This window comes from Hyperoodon ampullatus (genome assembly GCF_949752795.1).
Source record: "Hyperoodon ampullatus genome assembly, chromosome: 1".
Classification (NCBI taxonomy): Eukaryota; Metazoa; Chordata; class Mammalia; order Artiodactyla; family Ziphiidae; genus Hyperoodon; species Hyperoodon ampullatus.
In genome coordinates this window covers 162,508,653-162,528,004 of record NC_136914.1, presented here as the reverse complement: position 1 = coordinate 162,528,004, position 19,352 = coordinate 162,508,653, and the positions used below count along the sequence as shown (strand labels likewise).

General features: G+C 42.7%; 1 protein-coding gene across 1 annotated transcript; it reads left to right on the top strand.

Annotated features, from left to right (window-relative positions):
• Nucleotides 1-677: 677 nt before the first annotated feature.
• Nucleotides 678-19,016, top strand: ZBTB49 (zinc finger and BTB domain containing 49; the record flags this gene model as incomplete). Its single annotated transcript, XM_079723238.1, has 7 exons — nt 678-829; nt 2,756-3,858; nt 7,035-7,081; nt 13,141-13,301; nt 14,692-14,774; nt 14,866-15,027; nt 17,959-19,016. 7 exons carry the CDS (start codon nt 678-680, stop codon nt 18,621-18,623), a joined length of 2,373 nt encoding a protein of 790 aa, XP_079579364.1. The 3' UTR covers nt 18,624-19,016.
• Between the last annotated feature and the right edge of the window lie 336 nt (nt 19,017-19,352).

Below are 19,352 nucleotides of genomic sequence, written 5' to 3'. Positions count from 1 at the left end.
TCTGCTAAAGTAGTGCCTTGTCAGAGAGGCTGGAGGGACGAATGGATGGAGGTGCTGCCTTGCGGTACCTCTCTTATTGCCATCTTATGGTGTGTGTTCATTTATTTTGGCTTGTGTCTTATCTCCCCAAATAGGCTCGTAATTTTCCTCAACTTCTACTTCAGTGCCCCATATACAGCTGCTCAATAAGTATTGATTTCATCTTATCCAGTTGGCCATTTCCCAACCTCATAAGTGTTTATATATGTATACTTTTTCATTGAAGTAATCTCAGTAGAAATGAGAGACATGCATGTAGTATTAGCATGGTCATATTCTGGATTTGCACTGCCAAATATGGTGACTATTTAAGTATAAATTACATTACATGTTCAGTTCCTCGGTCGTACTCACCGCATTCCCAGTGTTCAGCGGCCCTGTGTGGCTCACGGCTGCTGTATGGAGCAGTGCAGATAAGGAACACGTCCATCACTGCTGATGGTTCTGCTGAACAGCGTTGGTCTAGATGCTTCAGAAGCTGTGTTTTTTGCTCGTTTTTTTAAACTGTTGTGACAGGGAATCATGACAGTGAAGCACAGGTCAGCCACTGGGTTTGGGTGCCATTTGATTTCTGGTGATGGCGTCAGGAATGACAACTTATCCATGTCCTTTGTCCTAGGTCTCCTGGATGGTGGAGCATGGACCCAGTTGCTACTCACAGCTGCCATCTCCTCCAGCAGCTGCACGAGCAGCGTATTCAAGGCCTGCTTTGTGACTGTATGTTGGTGGTGAAAGGAGTCTGCTTTAAAGCACATAAGAATGTTCTAGCAGCTTTCAGCCAGTACTTTAGGTACATATTTTAGACTTTGTTCTTCCAATTGTACGGAGAGAAAGCTCTTCTAGAATGGAACTATTTTGACTAAATTTTATTTTCTCCTTGGATTTCACTCTCCTTATCTTTTGTAGCACATTGTGGGTTTTTTGCTTTTGTATTGAATATTTAGGGTAACCTGAGAGGGAAAGAGCCTTTTAACTAAAATATATTTGGGGCACTTGAAACTATTTTGGCACTTTGTCTTTGATTTTAATAGTTCCAATTAATGTCCGTCTTCTGTATACATTTCTTATCCTTTCAGGGTAAAAAGATTGAGGAATAGAATTTCTGGTAAGAACATTTCTGTGATAAGAAATCAGAGAGCATTCTATATGCTAATTTTTTATTGAAACATTTTAGTTTTTGTTTCTCATTTGACTATTCTAAGAAAACAGGTTTGAACTCAATTTACTTACCCCTGTAATCATTTTTGCCTCAGTGAAAGATTTACTTATAAATAATAATATCAAGCAATAGTATTTCATTTATTTTTAACATTAGATTAAGTATTCTACGTACATTTTCTGATTAACTAGATTTATCTCTCTTTAAGCACTAAAGCTTCTTTTTCAGTACCTTTTTTCCCCTAAAATTCATACTATTTTACTGCTCTAGTAAACAACATATGGAACAGGATTTACTCATTCCTTGATAATCCCAAATCATCAAATTAAATCCCAGCTGTCATATATGCTACAAGTTGTATTATAGTGGATTGGCTCACTGAGGTAGGCAGCACTTTTTGCCCGTGTGCAAAATGGTCCCCTACTTGGTCTTTGCCTGTTCTGTTTTCATAGAACAGTTAGGTTTAGATGTTGTGATACATTGGCTATTTTGAGTTTTCCCCACTCTACTTCTGATGTGTACTTTCCTTAAGTACATGTTAGAACAGAACCGAAGGCTGTTTGGTGGATGCAGGTGATTGCATTTGACAAAACGTCTTTAACAAACTTGCAAGACAATTTACCTGACTCAACTTGGTAGTTTTACATGCGACAAATTCATTCACCTGTGAACTTCACTTGTGCCCAGAACAAAGTGCCTGGGCTTTACGGTGCATTTTTCCCCCCATTAACTTATAGGGCTCTCTCACTGCTGGTTTATGGACCATTGGGTTGCTAAGAAACATCTGACAGCCAGATAAATTACCGCTTAAAAAATGAGTATCTATCAAGTACCTAGAGTAGTCAGATTCCTAGAGACAGAGAGCAGAATGGTGGTTTCCAGGGGCTGAGGGAATGGGGACAATGGGAGTTATTGTTTCACGGGTATAGAGTTTCTGTTTGGGATGTTGAAAAGGTGCTGGAAATGGTGAGTAGTGATGGTTGTACAACAATGTGAATGTACTTAATGCCACTGAATTTATCATATGAACCATAGTGAAGTGTTTGATATGTGTATTTTGCCACAATTAACAAATTGAAATTTTAAAAAATGAGTGTATATCTAGGGTTGGTTTATTATAGCTATTTTTATTTTCAGATGTTTTTAAGACAGATATGGAAATATTTTTGTACGTGTTTTATGGTCTGATATGTACTATGTCAGACTAAACACAAAATATTGAAAAATGTGTGTTCTTTAGTTTTCTGTACTCTGCAATTAGTAATACATTTGGATAATTGCATTTTGAAAAAAAGAACCATGAGTATATTTCAAAATTTTATGTTGAGATTTCCTTGGAAGTTTGGATATTCAACACACTAATTCAGTGCATCCGAATTGCTTTATTGGATGGCTTGCCAAAACCTTTTAAAGGATTAAAGCATACTTAATTTTAAAATCTTGGCATTTATAGAAGGATAGTAATTTTGAATATTAACATGAATATTATTTATTTAAAAATGCTATCAGAATGTATGAACTGTTAACACTGTAAGCAGGTATCCTTTCTTTTATCAGGAGCCTCTTTCAGAATTCTTCAGGTCAGAAGAATGATGTTTTTCACTTGGATATTAAAAATGTAAGCGGCATCGGGCAGATCCTGGACTTCATGTACACATCGCATCTGGATCTTAACCAGGACAATATACAAGTCATGCTGGACACGGCACAGTGTTTGCAAGTTCAGAATGTTCTGAATCTGTGTCACACATTCTTAAAGTCAGCCGGTGTAGACCAGCCACCCAGCCTGCCTTGTCACAGTGCATTCTCCCTGCAAAGTGCTTTGACTCCTGATGCTAACTGTGTTATCAGTGAAAACTACTCCCCTCATTTGCTGCAGGAGTGCTCAGCAGGTGTTCAGCAGGATAGAGTTGTGGATGAATCACATTCTCATGCCCCACCCTCAGTTGGTCTTCATACTTCCACAGCTGAAACCTCAAAACAAGCCCCTGATACATTAGACGGCAGCTGCACAGAACTGCCTTTCAAACAGCCAAACTATTACTACAAGCTCAGAAACTTGTACAGTAAGCAGTACTATAAACAAGCCACCTGTCCCAGTCATGAGAGAATAATCAAGCAGCCTTTCACTTTCAGCACATCCTCAGACCTTCATGCCGCGGAACACCAGCCCTGTGCTGTTGGTCACGCCGAGTGTGTCCTGGAGTCCTCCGAGCACTTACCTTCCAACTTCCTGGCCCAGCCTTTGAGTGAACCTACCCCAGGCCCTGAGCCAGACAATGCAAGCCAACAACCTACCAGACAGATGAGGCTCAAGAAGGCCATTCACCTTAAGAAGCTAAATTTCCTGAAGTCACAGAAATCTGCAGAGCAGCCATCTGAACCCAAATCAGATGACAGGTTAACCGAGAGGATAGAATCTGCCAGTGACCATAGTGTAGAGAAAGTTAACAGCCAAAGTGCTGAAGAAAAAGAAAGTGAAGAACTCATCAGTTCTGAGAATTTTAATTGCATGAATGAGATGGAGAGGCCCGAAGACACTGTGGCCCTGGAAGACCAATCCCAGACACTTCAGTCTCAGAGACAGTATGCGTGTGAATTGTGTGGAAAACCTTTTAAACATCCCAGCAATTTGGAGCTTCACAAACGGTCTCATACAGGTACACTGATTCGGTCCCCGCAGGCAAAAGGAAAGGAAATAATGCAGACGATCAGCTCCTGTTTTTGTAAGAAGTTTTGCTATTGCTTGATGACGTCATTGATATTTACCCCAAAAAAATCAAAGAGTGTTAGCTATTTTTTATTTTATATTTTTGGTGATGCCTTTCAAAGAATAATCTTCAGTTCTGTAAATGCTTTCGTAGAGCCAGTTTAAAAGGATGGTACACTTTTCATTTTAATTTTAATTGCGGTTGTATATGGGAAACTTTCCATCTCTAAAGTATGGTAGATTATTTTGATGCACTCAGATTTTCAAATTAATTCTAAAACAGATAAGCAATATTTAGTTCTCTCTTTAGAATTAGATTGTTTATTTTTTAAAAGCATAATGTAGGTTAATTCAGACTGAAGTAATTTAGTTTGAGTAATCCTGAAAGCTTTGGAAGGTAATTTGAATATCAGATTTAAAAAATTGTGATTTGGGAGGCAGGAGGCAAATTTTTTTTTTTTTTTTTGCGGTATGCGGGCCTCTCACTGTTGTGGCCTCTCCCATTGCGGAGCACAGGCTCCGGACGCGCAGGCTCAGCGGCCATGGCTCACGAGCCCAGCCGCTCAGCGGCATGTGGGATCTTCCCGGACCGGGGCACAAACCCGTGTCCCCTGCATTAGCAGGTGGACTCTCAACCACTGCGCCACCAGGGAAGCCCAGGCAAATTTTTTAATAAGGATCAGCTTTAACCATTTGATATTTTCAAATGAAAATCCTTCCGTCTGAACATTGAATTTTCAAAGTTTCGTTACCTAAATTCATACCTTAGTTCATGTAATTCATACCTCCCCTTTCCAAAATGTTTATTTTTTCCAAAAGCTTTAAAAGAAAGTGTTATACAGTATATATACATTATGTAATATAATACATATATTACTTTCCTTCCTGCATTTAAGCATGATGACTCTAGTACACATTACAAATTAATGGCAATTATCTTAGAGGCATGAGAAGGAATATGTTATAGGATCCTTCTAAAGTAACTGCTTTTCAAGGTACTTGTGTAATTGTGACCATTGATGTGATGTCCTGTTACCACTTTTGATTCCCTGTTTGCTTAGGTGTTTACTACCTCATTGCACTGTTGAGACTGATTTAATATTTATGAAAGCCCTTTATACATTTTGGTGTATTTGAATATAAAATACTATCATTCTTACTCCATATGAAAACAGTATCATTGACTCAGTTTTGCCCTGTAAAAACTTAATTTAGGTCATTCTGTAATTTTCTGGAGCCTAATCCTCACTATAATTTTTATTTGAGAAACTTACCTATTTAGCTTTAAAGGAAACAAGAATTGTTTATTCTTCAAGAACATCTTTGGATAATAGTAGTCATACAGTTATATGGCACAGCTGCTTCCTGGGACATAAATATATTGAGAGGGGCAGCAGTTCTCAAAGTATAATCTGGGGAACCCTTTCAGGGGGTCATTGAGGCCAAAACTATTTGTATCATAATGTAGGATGCTCCTTGCCTTTTCCTTCTCCTTCTCCCACAAGTGTACAGTGGAGTCGGCTAAAGACTGCAGGATCTGTGATGAGGCCTTCACTCTGGTGGCCAGTAAAAAATGTCTAGTCGTCTGTTTCAAAAATCACTCAGTTTTGATTTCTAATATGGACTATACTGCCAAATATGGCCCATATGAACAAAAGCTCTTTAGGGTCCTCAGGTGTTAAGAGCGTAAAGAGGTCCTGAGAACAAAAAGTTTGAGAACCACTGGAGTAGGGTTGTTAACCCTGGTCACTTGAGGGTCTTAGGAACTAGTGATCTCTTTTTTCAGGCTCTCATATCTCATAGGGCGGACTTTAACGTAACATCTATTATCCCCATAACTTCAGACATAAATGTAGTCCAAGATACAGCATCTATATGATCATAATTACAGTTGACCCTTGAACAACGCAGGGCTGAGGGGCGCTGACCCTCTGAGCAGTCGAAAATCCTAGTCTAACTTATAGTTGGTCCTCCATGTACTGGTTCCGCCACATCTGCAGACTCAGCCAACTTCCATCATGTAGTACAGTAATATTTACTATTGAAAAAAATCCATGTATGAGTGGACCTGTGCAGTTAAAACCCTGTTGTCCAAGGGTCAACTGTACTTGGGGTCAGAAGCTCCCCCCTTATCCTTGAGGAAGCCATTAAACAGTTTTTAGGAAAAGATCAAAATAAAAGTACCTTAGCAGAAGCCCATAACGCTGGCACACCCCAGCAATACAGTAGGAAGGGAAACATTTGTGTTATTTTTTTAAAAGGCTCTTAATGAAAGCACTTGATTTGAGGGGAGTGGGAAAAATGGAAGGTTCTTGGTCTTCACAGTCTGTTTATTAGGGTTCTAGAGGTGTTAAAGGTAGTACCTGAAGTATGTTTTTAAACAGATCATTTTCTAGAGACTGTCTTCAGAACTGCTGTGGTTTCTTTGTAGTAGAGTCCATTCTCTCCATCTATTCTGTACCAAAGTGTAATTATTCAGAGTTGCTGAAATCAGAGGGGGCCAAGCAGTCAGTAGGGGAACATGTCTCATAATGGAATCTTCTTTTCCCCTGTCAGCACGTTTCAACCAAGGCTGAAAGGCAGTTGCGGGGGGTGGGGGGGTGGGATTTTTCCCATCACACTCTCAGGAGATCCCGCTCTGCTTTGGGCTGTCCCAGGTTCATACCTCGTGTGGTGTGAATGAGTCACCCTGGTTCTGTTAGGAATCGGTGGTCATTGCAGGAGTCAGGCTGAGGACGGGTGGCCAGGTGCGTGCTGTTCAGCCAGAAAACTCACATTTGATTTTCAACTGAAGGAAAAGTCTGTGTCCAAAGCCTAAATATGGTTTGAATGCAGATAAATACATTTGATTTCAACACAGGTATAAATTTGGAGAACAATTTAATTTTTTAGAGAAAAGTAAATATAGATTTCACTTTTATCATCTCTGCCTATCATCTAAGGGCGAGAGAGAGGATGAGGATGAGGACAGAGGCTCCCCATTTTCACACTCTGATGATGAAGTATGTAATGCTGTGGTTTGAAAGGTGGGACCAAAGAGACAGCTTAAACATTTTAAACAGAAAACTATCCTGCAGGTGTTACTCATGGTTTTACAAGTTGTTGTTTTGTTTTGTTTTGTTTTAGGTGAGAAACCTTTTGAATGTAACATTTGTGGGAAACATTTCTCTCAGGTGGGAATACTTTTATTTATTGTTAATAATTGGAAACCTGAAACCCAGTGTTTATTTTTATTACAGATAAGACATACTTTTGGACTTGGGAGAGAAGCCTCTGATGATATCTGTAACTTAAAAGACTTCAGACTAAGTCAAGAAAAAATAATTTTCAAGAAAAGAAATTTCTAGTTCATTGGGCAGAAAATACCATTTTTATAAGTGTGTGAACTCTCACAATATCTTTTTCCCCCATTAAGGATGGGTCCATTTCTAGTATATTTCTTTTCTTCCACAAGTGCTGTAAACCATATTGAGCACCACTTGGGGGCTGCAGATTGTGCTGGGCTGGATCCAAGACAAATGTCCTTATTCCTACTGAGACACTAGATGTTAGGATGTTGGAGAAAAGACCAAACACATTTCGTTCCCTGCTTTCACTACCATTACACATGTATTCTCTCACTCAGCTGGCATGTGTTGTGTCCTCCTATGGGCTCTGTACTATCTGGGCAGTAGACATAGAGAAACCTAGAGATTGAATGTTCTAGAGAAAATTTTGAACATGATAGAATGGCTGTGGGATCCTGCTTTTCCTTCTGAAATGGAAGGTAACTCTTCCCCGCCACGTGCCGGGCATTGGCATTCCAGAAGCTTCTCGCAGGGGCCCAGTGCACAGTCCTGCAGAGGAAGCAGTCACCCCACAACTGTTTTTTACACACGCATGTTAATCCTGGAGTAACAGCGTGTGCAAATGCTGTCTTACTGGGGAAGGACCTTGGGGCTGGGCCTCAACGGAGGACTCGAGCCCTCTAACGTGGAGAGAGCAGGGCAGCGTGGCCCCGCGGAGCACGGGAACAGCAGGAGCGCGGCCCCTGCTTTTGTCCCATCCCCACGGAGCCAGCTCTTCCAGTTTACCCTTCATCAGTCTCCCACACACCCAGACCTGCCATCTAATTACTTCTCACTCTTCCTACTGGCTGCAGGCAGTGATTCACCTCATCCTAACGTGTTCCTGTGTATTACTAGTCCAGGCAGGGTCTGTGCACCCACCAGGTGTTCAGTAAGCTTCTGCTGAACTGAGTGGAGGGGTCATTGCTCTACCTGCCTCTCTAGTTGAGGCCTGTGCTTCTTCCTGCCAGCCTCACCTGGGGGTCAGAGCTTGGCCTCTAGAGCCAGACAGTCTGGATTTGGATCCAGCCTCTGGTTTACTGCTCTGACCTTGGACAAGCTACCTAACCATTTGGCACTCAGCTTTCTTATCTATAGAGCAAGGGTGTGCGACCCCTGACCCCCATGGTGTGTGAGGAGTCAGTGGTTCATGAGATGATCAGCATCACACCTGGCTCACAGTGAGTCCTCAGGACATGTCACTAGTCCCTCTCCTGTTGCCATCACCTTCCTTCTCTCCTCTCTGTCCTCTCTGCTCTTGTGGACCAGTCTTTCTAAGGTGCACTTTCTCCACCCCACATCCCACCATTTTAACCTTTCTACTTTGATGTAGTGGGAAAGTGTAAAACCTGGATTAATGACCATTAATAGTTAGCAATCTCTACTCTGGGCCTCATTTTTCTAATTCTTAAAAATAGGGATAATACCACCTCATGGGACTATTAGAATTAAATGAAAAAATGGACATGAAAGTCCTTTATACGTTTACATTGTGATAACAATTTAGGTTCTGTCCTTTTCTTGCTTGGAACCCTTCCTTGACTCTTCAGTGCTAACCAAATAAAGTGTACCCAGCCATTCAAGCATCGAGTCTGCCTTCAGCCTTCTTTCCTGGCGTTAATGCCGGGGCTCACCCTCAGAGATTCTGACTCTGTTGGTTGGGGCTGGGGCTTGAGTGTTGGTACTTTTTAATACAGTGGTTTGGATGGCAGCCCTGTCCACGGCTTCAGACATTGTCCTACACTTTCCCTCTCAAGTCCCACCAAGGGCGGCCCTGTCTGATAGACGCTACAGAAATCCTCCTCTTCTGTGTTGGTGTCTGTATGTTTACCAGATTTTTATGACTGTAAAGTTATGTATAGTTATAGTTTATAGATGTATATCGCTGTTTTATTTCATAATGAAGTAATGAAATTTTTGTGAATAAGCTCTGCTGTGTGCTAGGGCACAAAGACAAGTAAGGCTTCAATTAGCTTTGTGTTTAGAGGAAGAAACAGTTGTATAAACTGATAAAGCACAATGAAACACTGCAAGTGCCGTGACACTTGTATAGGCAACAGTATGAAGAAGAGAGTAGTCATTTCTACCTGAAAGCTGGCGGGGGCGGGGTGGGCACTGAAGACAGGGAGTCATTGATCAGCCTAGGGTCTCTGGCACTCCAGGTGGAGAGAGCAGTGGTGGCGTTTACACACGGATACTCAGTAACCTGTCCTTCATTTCTCATACGAACTGGAGTATGTGTGGTTACAATGGACTGGAAATATTTTCCTTTCTGGAAGATTTAGAAAACAGACCTACCAATAAGAATTAATCTTTTATGCTGTGTAGTATTTCGTAGTGTTAGTCTTTTTTTAAAAAAAAAGGTCAGCCACAACCTTAATTATGAGTCAGCAAGCAGTTTGAGACCTCAGCTTTAAAAAGCTGTGATAAGCCTAGATTGTGACAACAAACTATGCACGTATTAATATAATGCTGGACACTGTATGGGCCTGGATCTCAGCAAGTGAGAGTCACGCAGTACTTTAGAGTATGAATGAGGCTCCATTTGGAGCCACGTGTCTCCCGTGTGGAGGAGAACCTGGGCCATTTGATGCATCCAGGGGAGAAAACTAAGATAGTGACAGGTCTGGAGTGCCTGTCACATGAGAAACAGGAAAAGGGAAACAGTGTATTTAGCTGTCTTTGGGGAGAGGAATGGAGTTGCTTTGTCTCTCCAAGGAGGCAGAATAGAAACACTGAGCAGCTGCTGCAGAAGGACAGGTTCTGAGAGGCTCGGTACCCTCCCAGAAGCTCCTGTGTTGTGTCCAGGACATGACTGACGGGATACAGCATCCCGTAGGAGGCTGCTTAGACACATTCCAGGGCACTGATGTGGCCCGATGCCAGGGGTGGCAAAGTGTCATCCCATCCATGGTGAAAATGCAAAAAATAAGAATATTTTAATGAACTTTTCTTAAATTTTTAAATTTTCAACTCTGAGGTGATATTTCCCACATTTTCAGTGTTAAATGTCCTTTTATCAATGTAATGATCATTGTTCTTTAGGTGATATCTCTGTGTTAATCTCCATATTTTTTTTGTTTTGTTTCAAAGTCTTAAAACTTCTAAACTAGATTACTTTTAAGATCTGAGTTCTCTTTCTCTAAAGTTTTATGGTTCTCTATTTTTTTATATAAACAATCAACAGCCACTAGAAGAGTACTCTGACAGAGAATCTCTGCTTGGTTTGATCATGTTTAAATACTGAGTTTCAGGTACCTATTAGAAGGAGTTTATTTTTTAAACTCAACAAATCAGGTGTTAACTTCTTTTCTACAACAGAGTTTTTCACTTCAAAATTCTGACAACTCCATCCTAATTTAAAATGGTATCCACTTAGAAAGGGTGGAACTTCCTTTTGTGCTAATATTTTTTAGCCCAACAGCAGCACAAGCTTTTGAGTCCACAGACAAAGCTGAATCAGAATATTCCATCCCAGCTATAGGGGCTGAGGCTGCTTCCCTCCCAGAGCCTCTGTTTACTTCCTGTAATGTGTGAATTATACTTTATGAGGACATTGTGATGACTCACTGAAACACTATTTGCAACTGCTTAGCAAAGTGTTCCATTCATAGTAAACTCTTAATAAATGAGGGCTACTAGTATTAGCACTTACTGGAGTTTTCATGGATCCAACTCTAGATGATTTCTAAGATGTATAATTAGTAATAAAGCATAGCAAAGTTTACCAAAAATAAAGACTCTTGACTAAAGGGCAAATAATCTGGGCCCCACTGTGCTATGTAATTTGATATAAATTATCTGAACGCATTATTGGGTTTTTTTGCCTGAATCTTTCCATTATTTAATCTACTTTTATACCATTTATCAGACTAATTTGTGCTCCTTTATTTGGGGGAATGATAATTACTTTCATTAGACATGTCCAGTATTAAATAGCTAAGGAAACATCTTAAAGTTTGTTTTACTGTTGTGTACTATAATCTTAAGTGGAAGATCATTCAGTTTGAAAACAAGTAATTGTTGACTTTGAAAACCAAAGTAATTGTTTACTTGTTTACTTTGAAAACAAGTAATTGTTATGCTTTATTTAAAAAAGAAAGATGCAGCATTGCTAAGAATCAAATCAGAATGCATTTCAATCATAATACATAGTTTACAAAATAACTTGAAACAAGAGGGATCTAATTTAACTGTTGAGCAGATGGTGCTATTCAAATTGTTATTTAAATGACAAGCTTTTCTGAAATTTGGAAATGACTGATTTAAAGCCATCAATGGTGCATTATCTCAACTCCAGTGAACTGGTTCCTGGATGGCAAAGTGACTGCTTGTCATACTGAATTCAGCACAAGCTAGTTTATTCACAGAAACTCGCACGCCCTCATGTAAGACAAGAGTTTAAACTCAGACAAACTAATATTAATTTCTGGCCTACCATGTAACTAGAGCAACTAATTTATTTATTTGAATCTCAGTTTTACACCTAGAAAATAGAGATAATAATACCAATTTCTAAGAGTAATTTAGTTATACTGTACTTGTAAAGGCCTGAGTAGACCAAATATCTATTGCTGTTGACATTTGCTGTTTTTTTACTGTTATTAATAGTCATTCAGTTAAAAGCTGGGTATTTCCCAGTGTTTTGCCAAATTCTTTCTCTTTGATTATCTAAAATAAACAAGTTTTTTCCTAAGCTATATTTATCATATTCTGAAATGTAGTATCTAACTTAGTGTTTCCCAGAGTCTGATAGACATAAAGAATCTTCTATGTTATATAACATAAAATCTACAGACAACATTCTTTATACCTGTCCACAGGTTCAGAACCACGTTCAAACCTATAACCATGAACTATCTTTGCATTTTGTTTAAAATATACATAGCAAATTTGCAAATTTACATAGCCAAGTTCGTGAGTTGGGCATTACTGTTCATTTTCTTTTTTTGGCTAATTTTGTGCATAAGGCCTGCAACATTATTACCCTTGGATATAGTCATCCTATTCAGTATTTTTTGTAACAAAACTATAAAAAAATTAAGTTGGGAAATGACACATTGAGAGTGTTAAATTACAACAATGGAAGATTGTGTTTCCAAATCCTAATTTGAAACATTTGCCAGTAGCTTTTGTAATATCTGAGGCATTTGCAGGTTTAATTTCACTGTACTTTAGGCAATTTAATATTGATTTCCTGTTGATTAGTACATGGAAATCTATTTTGTGATCTCCATTTAAATCAGTTATTCTTCGTAAAGCCCTGCTAGTTTCAGAGATTAGAAACGTAAAAGGCCTGCAGCTGAAGGACTACTGTGAATCTCCTGATTTGCTTTTTTGCACGAAGGTGAAAATGACCAACCTGTCAGGCAGAACAACTGTACTGCCAAGAAGAAATACTTTTTGGAAATGTCTTTCTTTATAAACAAAAGCTGTTTTTCAGGAAGAAACAATGAATACTGAAATAACCAAGTACAAGTGCTACCTTTTTTTCAAATGATGTTGCATATAGGTGGTCCAGGTTTTTTAAAAAAATGAAATAAAATACATCAAGAGCTGTTTACAGCACAAGCTTAGCGACCCCTAAAGCAGCCTCCACAGTGTGTCAGGCCCATTTTAGAGGGGGCAACACCGTGCACACCTGAGGCGGACGGACCAGGGGCTGGCGTGGAGCAGAGCTGAGAGGCTCCCCTGTTCAGCTCACTGCTGGGCGGGGCTGCCTGACTCAGAACCAGGGGGGGGCCTTGATCTCCTTGCATGTGGCTGCTTCTGAGTCGTGCATCCAGAGTCTTCATTTGGAAGTTGGACTGGAACCTGGCTAAATCTGCCAGTTTTCCTTTTGAATTTATGTGCTCTTAAAATTTTTTTTTCACTGTTGGCATGTTTTTTCTTTTCCTTTTTTACAGGCGGGTAACTTGCAGACTCACTTACGTCGGCATTCTGGGGAGAAACCATACATCTGCGAGATCTGCGGGAAGAGGTCAGTGCTGGGCTTGTTCATTCGCACGTCAGGAGCAGTCTCGGCATCTCTGAGCCACGTAGGGGCTCACTGTCACTCAGAAACACAGTAAAGCCAAACCCTCTGGCTTTTCTTGTGACACACGTGAGAATAGCAAAAAGAAATGGAAATGTTAATTAAAGGAAAGAGAATCTAGGACACAAATCTTAGGAAATGTGATTTTACATGAAACAACATTATCTTATGCTAAAATTTCCATTCATTACAAAAATATCTGTTAAAATAGATGACTGGCCCCCACGGAGGTGACTATCTGGTAGGGGTAATGAGACTTGCAGCCTGAATACCTGGAATCAGGAGAGGAGGTGGTAGGAGGCACCCCAGCTGCACACCCAGACCTGTGAAGGGCCAAGAGTTCAGCCACAGGAAGGCCTGGCAAGCCTGAGGGCTGGGGAGGCCTTGGACTTGCAAAGTGAGACTTGACTTGGTGACAGTCTCCCTCTGGAGGTGGAGCGCAGTATGAGGAGATGGTCCCTCCTCTGGGCACACCAGCCTGCAGCGTGGACTCCCCGCCCCTCACTGGGGGTGTTTGTCAGGAGTCCACGTACTCTGTGATCTATTGGTTGGTCATTCTAGGACAGCAGGCAACAACCAGGACTATACCAGTCACACAGTGTTTTCTTCATTCGTTTAACCAGTCATTCACTTGGCATTTATTAGTCACCTACTGTGTGCTAAATGCTGTGTTGGGAACGTACAAATTCTCAGCCCCTGATAAGTTCGTACTCAGGAGTTGGGGGCGGGGTGGGATGGGCATAGGACAGCTATAGTCACAGTCCTCTGCTAGGATGGGACAGCACTCTTGATTTGGTTCCAGGAAGACAGTTGTCTTTGCAGATGGTAGAAAACAAAGAAGTAAAAGCTACCTAGCCTGACATGTCTCCCTTTCTGCCGTAGCTGCCTGAACACCGAAGGCCAGGTTTAGTGCCCAGGTCATATGTACTGCCTGTTTGAGGCGCCTCTTAGCATAAGCCGCCTACTGCTTTGCTTGGGGTCCCTGTTTTGCAGGGTGTTTTAAATGTGAGCCTTCTGAGCTCCATGCATTTAAAATCATGTCTCTATGCAACACCTTCCCCCAAATGCAACCTCTTATTCTGCTCGAGTGTGGTGGGAAGGAAAGAGCATAGAGCTTCATACTGGGGGTTGGGTTGGAATTACTCCCCAAGCCAACTTAGTGATCACCTCAGAAGAAGAAAGGTTAGTGAAAGTAGGTAAGAAAAAATGTTTTAGAAACAAAACACTTGGATCATTTTCTACTTTCCTTTAAAAAGAGAAAAAAAGTAAACTTTTTTTTTAAACCTCTGAAATGAAATCAGGCCACTCCTCATCACTTTCCAAAGTAATAGAGGGAGCAGCCCATCTCCTCCCTCAGCGACTTGCAATTAGATTTGCAGTGACGTAGAAAGGCTCTTAATTGAATTTCCAAATTGCATTACAGGTTTGCAGCATCTGGTGATGTCCAGCGTCACATCATTATTCACTCAGGAGAAAAACCACACTTGTGTGACATCTGTGGTCGAGGTACAGCTGAGGGTTTCCCTTTTCTTCCTTGAAGATTTCTGATTAAAATGTTCTCAGCCCTTCAATTTAACCCCTGTTGTGGTCTCTCTAGGGTTCAGTAACTTCAGTAATTTGAAGGAGCACAAAAAGACACACACGGCTGATAAAGTCTTCACCTGTGATGAGTGTGGAAAGTCTTTTAACATGCAGAGGAAGTTGGTAAAGCACAGAGTTCGACACACGGGTGAGCGGCCTTACAGCTGCTCTGCCTGTGGTAAGTTCCCGCCCACTGCAGACCTGCGGTCACCTGGTCATCCCTGTGGGGAGGGCACAGGGGTCTGTGCCCACCCCGTCCTGGGCTGTTAGGGGTCTCAGATAAGTCGTCCCTTTTTTCATGGGTAAAATGGAAGTGATGCTGTTTCTTAACCACCTTGGTCCTCTGATTCGTCTTTACTGAGTGTCTTCAAGGTATCAGGAACTGTCCTGGGTGCTCCAGTTACACAGATGACTGATGCCGAGTCCCAGGTGCCCTGTGCTCCTGGTCTGGGCCCATGGAGGGTTGGCAGTTGGAAAAGCCGGGGAGAGCGTGGGGTGCAGCAGCAGGGGCTAGAGCATGGTGGCCTGCTGGGGCCTCGGGGGCACACGGTAGGCTCAAGAGGGAGAGATCATATTATGAGATCATATTGAGATCATATTGTGTATCATGAAGCAAAGGTCATTGCTTTGGCATTTGACACCTCAGAAAAGTCATCAGGAAGGAAAAGGAAGGCTGGCAGCTCTCAGTTTCCAGGCACATCACTGCACAGATGAGGAAACTAGGATTGCAAGTTAGGTCGCCTGGTACCTGTGATAACAGAGTGTTGGAACCTCTGAAGGACTGGGAGGGCCTGTATGTATGTGTGGTGCGTGTGCACATGTGCAGACATGTGCCCCTGACAATGTGGATTGAATCGTGGGCAAATGAGTGAATAACCATTTTTACGATTACCTGTTTAGAACAAATAGGAAAAATGCTCAGAGTCAGGCTGTGCGGAGCCTGGAATTGGGGCATCCTCGGAGTGGCTTGTTCTAGTTGTGGTTGGTATCTAAATTAGGGCAGGACGCGTGGGATGTAACCAAAAGGAGGCAGCTTTGTTTGTATCTCCCACTTACGCTTTGTACAGATCTCCTGGACACCAATGTCGGCAGCTCCGTTACTATTGAAGAATAAAATTGCATCACTTTAAATCACAATTGCAGTCTCAAGTCACTAGTTTAAAATGTCAGTTCTAAATTATTATTACAACTGTGAACTTGATTTCAGGTTCACTGTTCTCTTCCTTCCCCAGCCAGGCCTGCTGCTGGCTAAGACCCTGTAGAGAAAGCAGTGCAGCAGGACCCTCTCTTCCCTCCACTTCATTTCCACCCCTCCAGCCACTCACTGACCATGGTTTCTGACCCTAACAAGGTCAGCTTTCAGGGAAAGGGGGAGAGAGAAAGGGAGCAGGAATGGTCTTACATGACAGGTTCAAAGCATTATAACACCTTCATTGAGATAAATCCCATACTATAAAGTCTAGCCATTTAAAGTGAACGATTCAGCGGTTTGGGTGTATTCAGCGTTGTGCTACCCTCACCACCATCTAATCTTAGAACCTTTTCCTCACCCTAAATAAGAAACCCCACACCCATTAGCAGTCACTCCCCATCCCCTCCCCTCAACCCGAGGTAACCCTTAATCTACTCTCGGTCCCTATAGATTTGCCTGTTGCAGACATTTCATATAAATGGAATCATGTAATACGTGGTCTTTTGTAACTGACTTCATTTCACTTAGCAAATCTGCTCTGAGCATTCATGTACAAGTTTATGTGTGGATGTATGTTTTCATTTTCTTGGATTCAAAAGACAGTTTCCGTTTTAAGGTGGCTTCCCATTCTGAACTTTGCCGAGTTTAAAGCTTGGTCCTCTCTCTGCCTCTTCCTTCCTTCCCTCCCTCCCCCGTCCCTGTCCCTGTCTCTCCAGCATTTCATGCTTCTTCTAAAGACAGCCTTCCCTTCCACTCTATTCTCCTTCCCCAGCACTCAGCTGTACTTTTCCAAGATGGAAAGGTGCATTTTCTTTCAGCCGGACTTTTTCCTTTAGCGCTTGGTTTTGTAAAAGCAGTTTCCTCCGAGGAGACTTCCTCTGTTGGCGCCCCGTCGCCTCTCTAGGCAGTCCCCTTAGGCTCCAGGCTGGCTCACTTCCCATCTGGGGACATACTCACATTCTGTGCTCTGGGGGATTGCAGGCCCACACCTGGAGGCAAGCACTGCCCCACCGTGACCTCCCGATGGACACACGTCGAGCCTGGCTGCCCTGTGTTGACTTGAGGGCAGAGGGGAGACACCTACCATATCCCCTCTCTCACTGGGAACTCTACTGTGGCTGAAGTTTATACACGTTAAGGACCCTGAAAATAGTTAACACCTTTTGCCAACTAATTCCACTACTGAGAATTTATCTTAAGGAAACAATGAAAAGAAAGATGTTAGTCGAACCTCAGGTATAGTAGCAAACAGTTGGAAGCAGCCCAGATAGCCCACTGTTGCTTGACCAGGGCTGGATAGCTGAGAATTCAAATATAATGACATAGGAATAAGTGAAAAGTTCTAAAATATGTGTCCATGTAAATTGTGTAGTTTGTTTCAGCCCTTGGTAAATGTGTTATGACTTCTATAAGGTTATTTATTGGTTTTTCTCTTCCGATCTTCTAACCTACTCTCATGATGGGACTAGATCCCCTACCTCTAGCTTATACCCAGAGAAAGGAAATAGGACCTGGAGAAAGATGCGTAAAATTATGTTAAAAGCTGAATACATAAGTACCTTCAGAAAAGATGCTTCTAAACTATAGATTGGCTGTGTTAGATTTATGAAAATCTGAACAAAACTGATGCGGTTTCCCAGTGTGGGCGTTCGGGGCAGGCGCCCAGGCCCACCCAGCGGGCACTCCTGTGCAGGGAGACGGGGCTCCAGAGCCCTTGCACGAGACGCCCAGACCAAGGCTGCAGGTTGGAGGGGCTACAGCCGGAGAAGAGTGGAAGAGTCTGGAATCAGAGTGAGCAGGTGACAGCAGGGCTCAGCTTAGTTCACATGAAAGCAGAGTCCTTTGGGGTTTAGCAGGGGTGGAGGGGACTCCTTCCAGAATGTTCTCCTCTGAAAAGATCCCTTTTTCTTCTTCCAGGAAAATGTTTCGGAGGATCTGGCGACCTCCGCAGGCACGTCCGCACTCACACAGGGGAGAAGCCATACACATGTGACATCTGCAACAAGTGCTTCACCCGCTCTGCCGTGCTGCGGCGGCACAAGAAGATGCACTGCAGGTCCGATGACCAGGGGCAGGACGCTCTGGAGGAGCTCACGCAGGCCATCGAGACCTCGGACCTGGAGAAATCTCAGAGCTCGGATTCTTTTTCTCAGGACGTGTCCTTGACTTTGATGCCCATGTCTGTTAAAATCCCCGTCCACCCAGTGGAAGAAGACTCAGTGGCAGAATTTGACGGCCACTGTAAGTTCCGGTCCCTGGTTCAGTCTCATGGAGCGAGTGAGCAGGAGAAGCTCAGCTTGGGTCCCCTCAAGCTCGCCAAGCCTCATGTGCCACAGGTGCAGCACCAGGCCTACAGCTACTCAGACGTGGAGGCCTCGGCTGGCACGGAGCCACTGCAAGCCGACGGTGTGGCCGCGATCCGCTCGTCCCTGGCTGCCCTGGACCATCACTGCGCCGACCCCCTGGGCAGCCGCGCATCCGCCCCTGCGTACAGGAACTCGGAGGGACAGTTCTTCTCCAGCATGACCCTCTGGGGGCTGGCGATGAAGACGCTGCAGAATGAAAGCGAGCTGGACCAGTGAGGTCCTCTATCAGCAGCTCAGCATCAGAGGCGGCTTTAGCCCGAGAGGCTAGACTCTGTCCCTCCTGACGGGGGATGGTCGTCGGAAGTGCCTTGAGCTCAGCGTGTGGGAAGAAAGGCCTCCTGGCACATCGTGGAGGTGAACGAGGGACTGAACAAGCCTTGCGCCCCAGAAGGCTTGAGAGACCGTCTCCCAGATGTGGTGTGAACTGCATGTAACTACTGTACATTTTGGTCATGGTAAAGGGAAAATATATGTATATAATAATACAGATATTATTTTTGCATTTTTACATGATTGAAATTTGTAGCATTTTGTATTTTTATTTACAAAAAGATTTTATTTGTATAGGAAACTCATACTATAATTTAATTTGAATAAATAAAAGTTGCCTTTCTGTATAATATTGTGTTTCCACGAATATTTTTATTAACTCAAAGACCATAGTGGTATGAAAAGAGACATCAACGAGGGCTCACCCTGCAGGGATAAGTGCCAGGTTCAGTTCCTGTGCCGTCTTGTACATTGGGCTTCGGGAGCCCTCAGAACAGAGCCTGAGTCCTGGCTGCCACTTCCTGGTCAGGTCATGGGCAAGCTCCTCAACCTCCCAGAACCTTCTCTGGGTTTGCTTTTCTGCAGCGTGAGATGAATAACTTTCAGCATTCTTACAAGGCTCAAATGATCTCCTCGTCCACTTGAAAATACCTGCCCAGGGTCTGGTTGCTGACA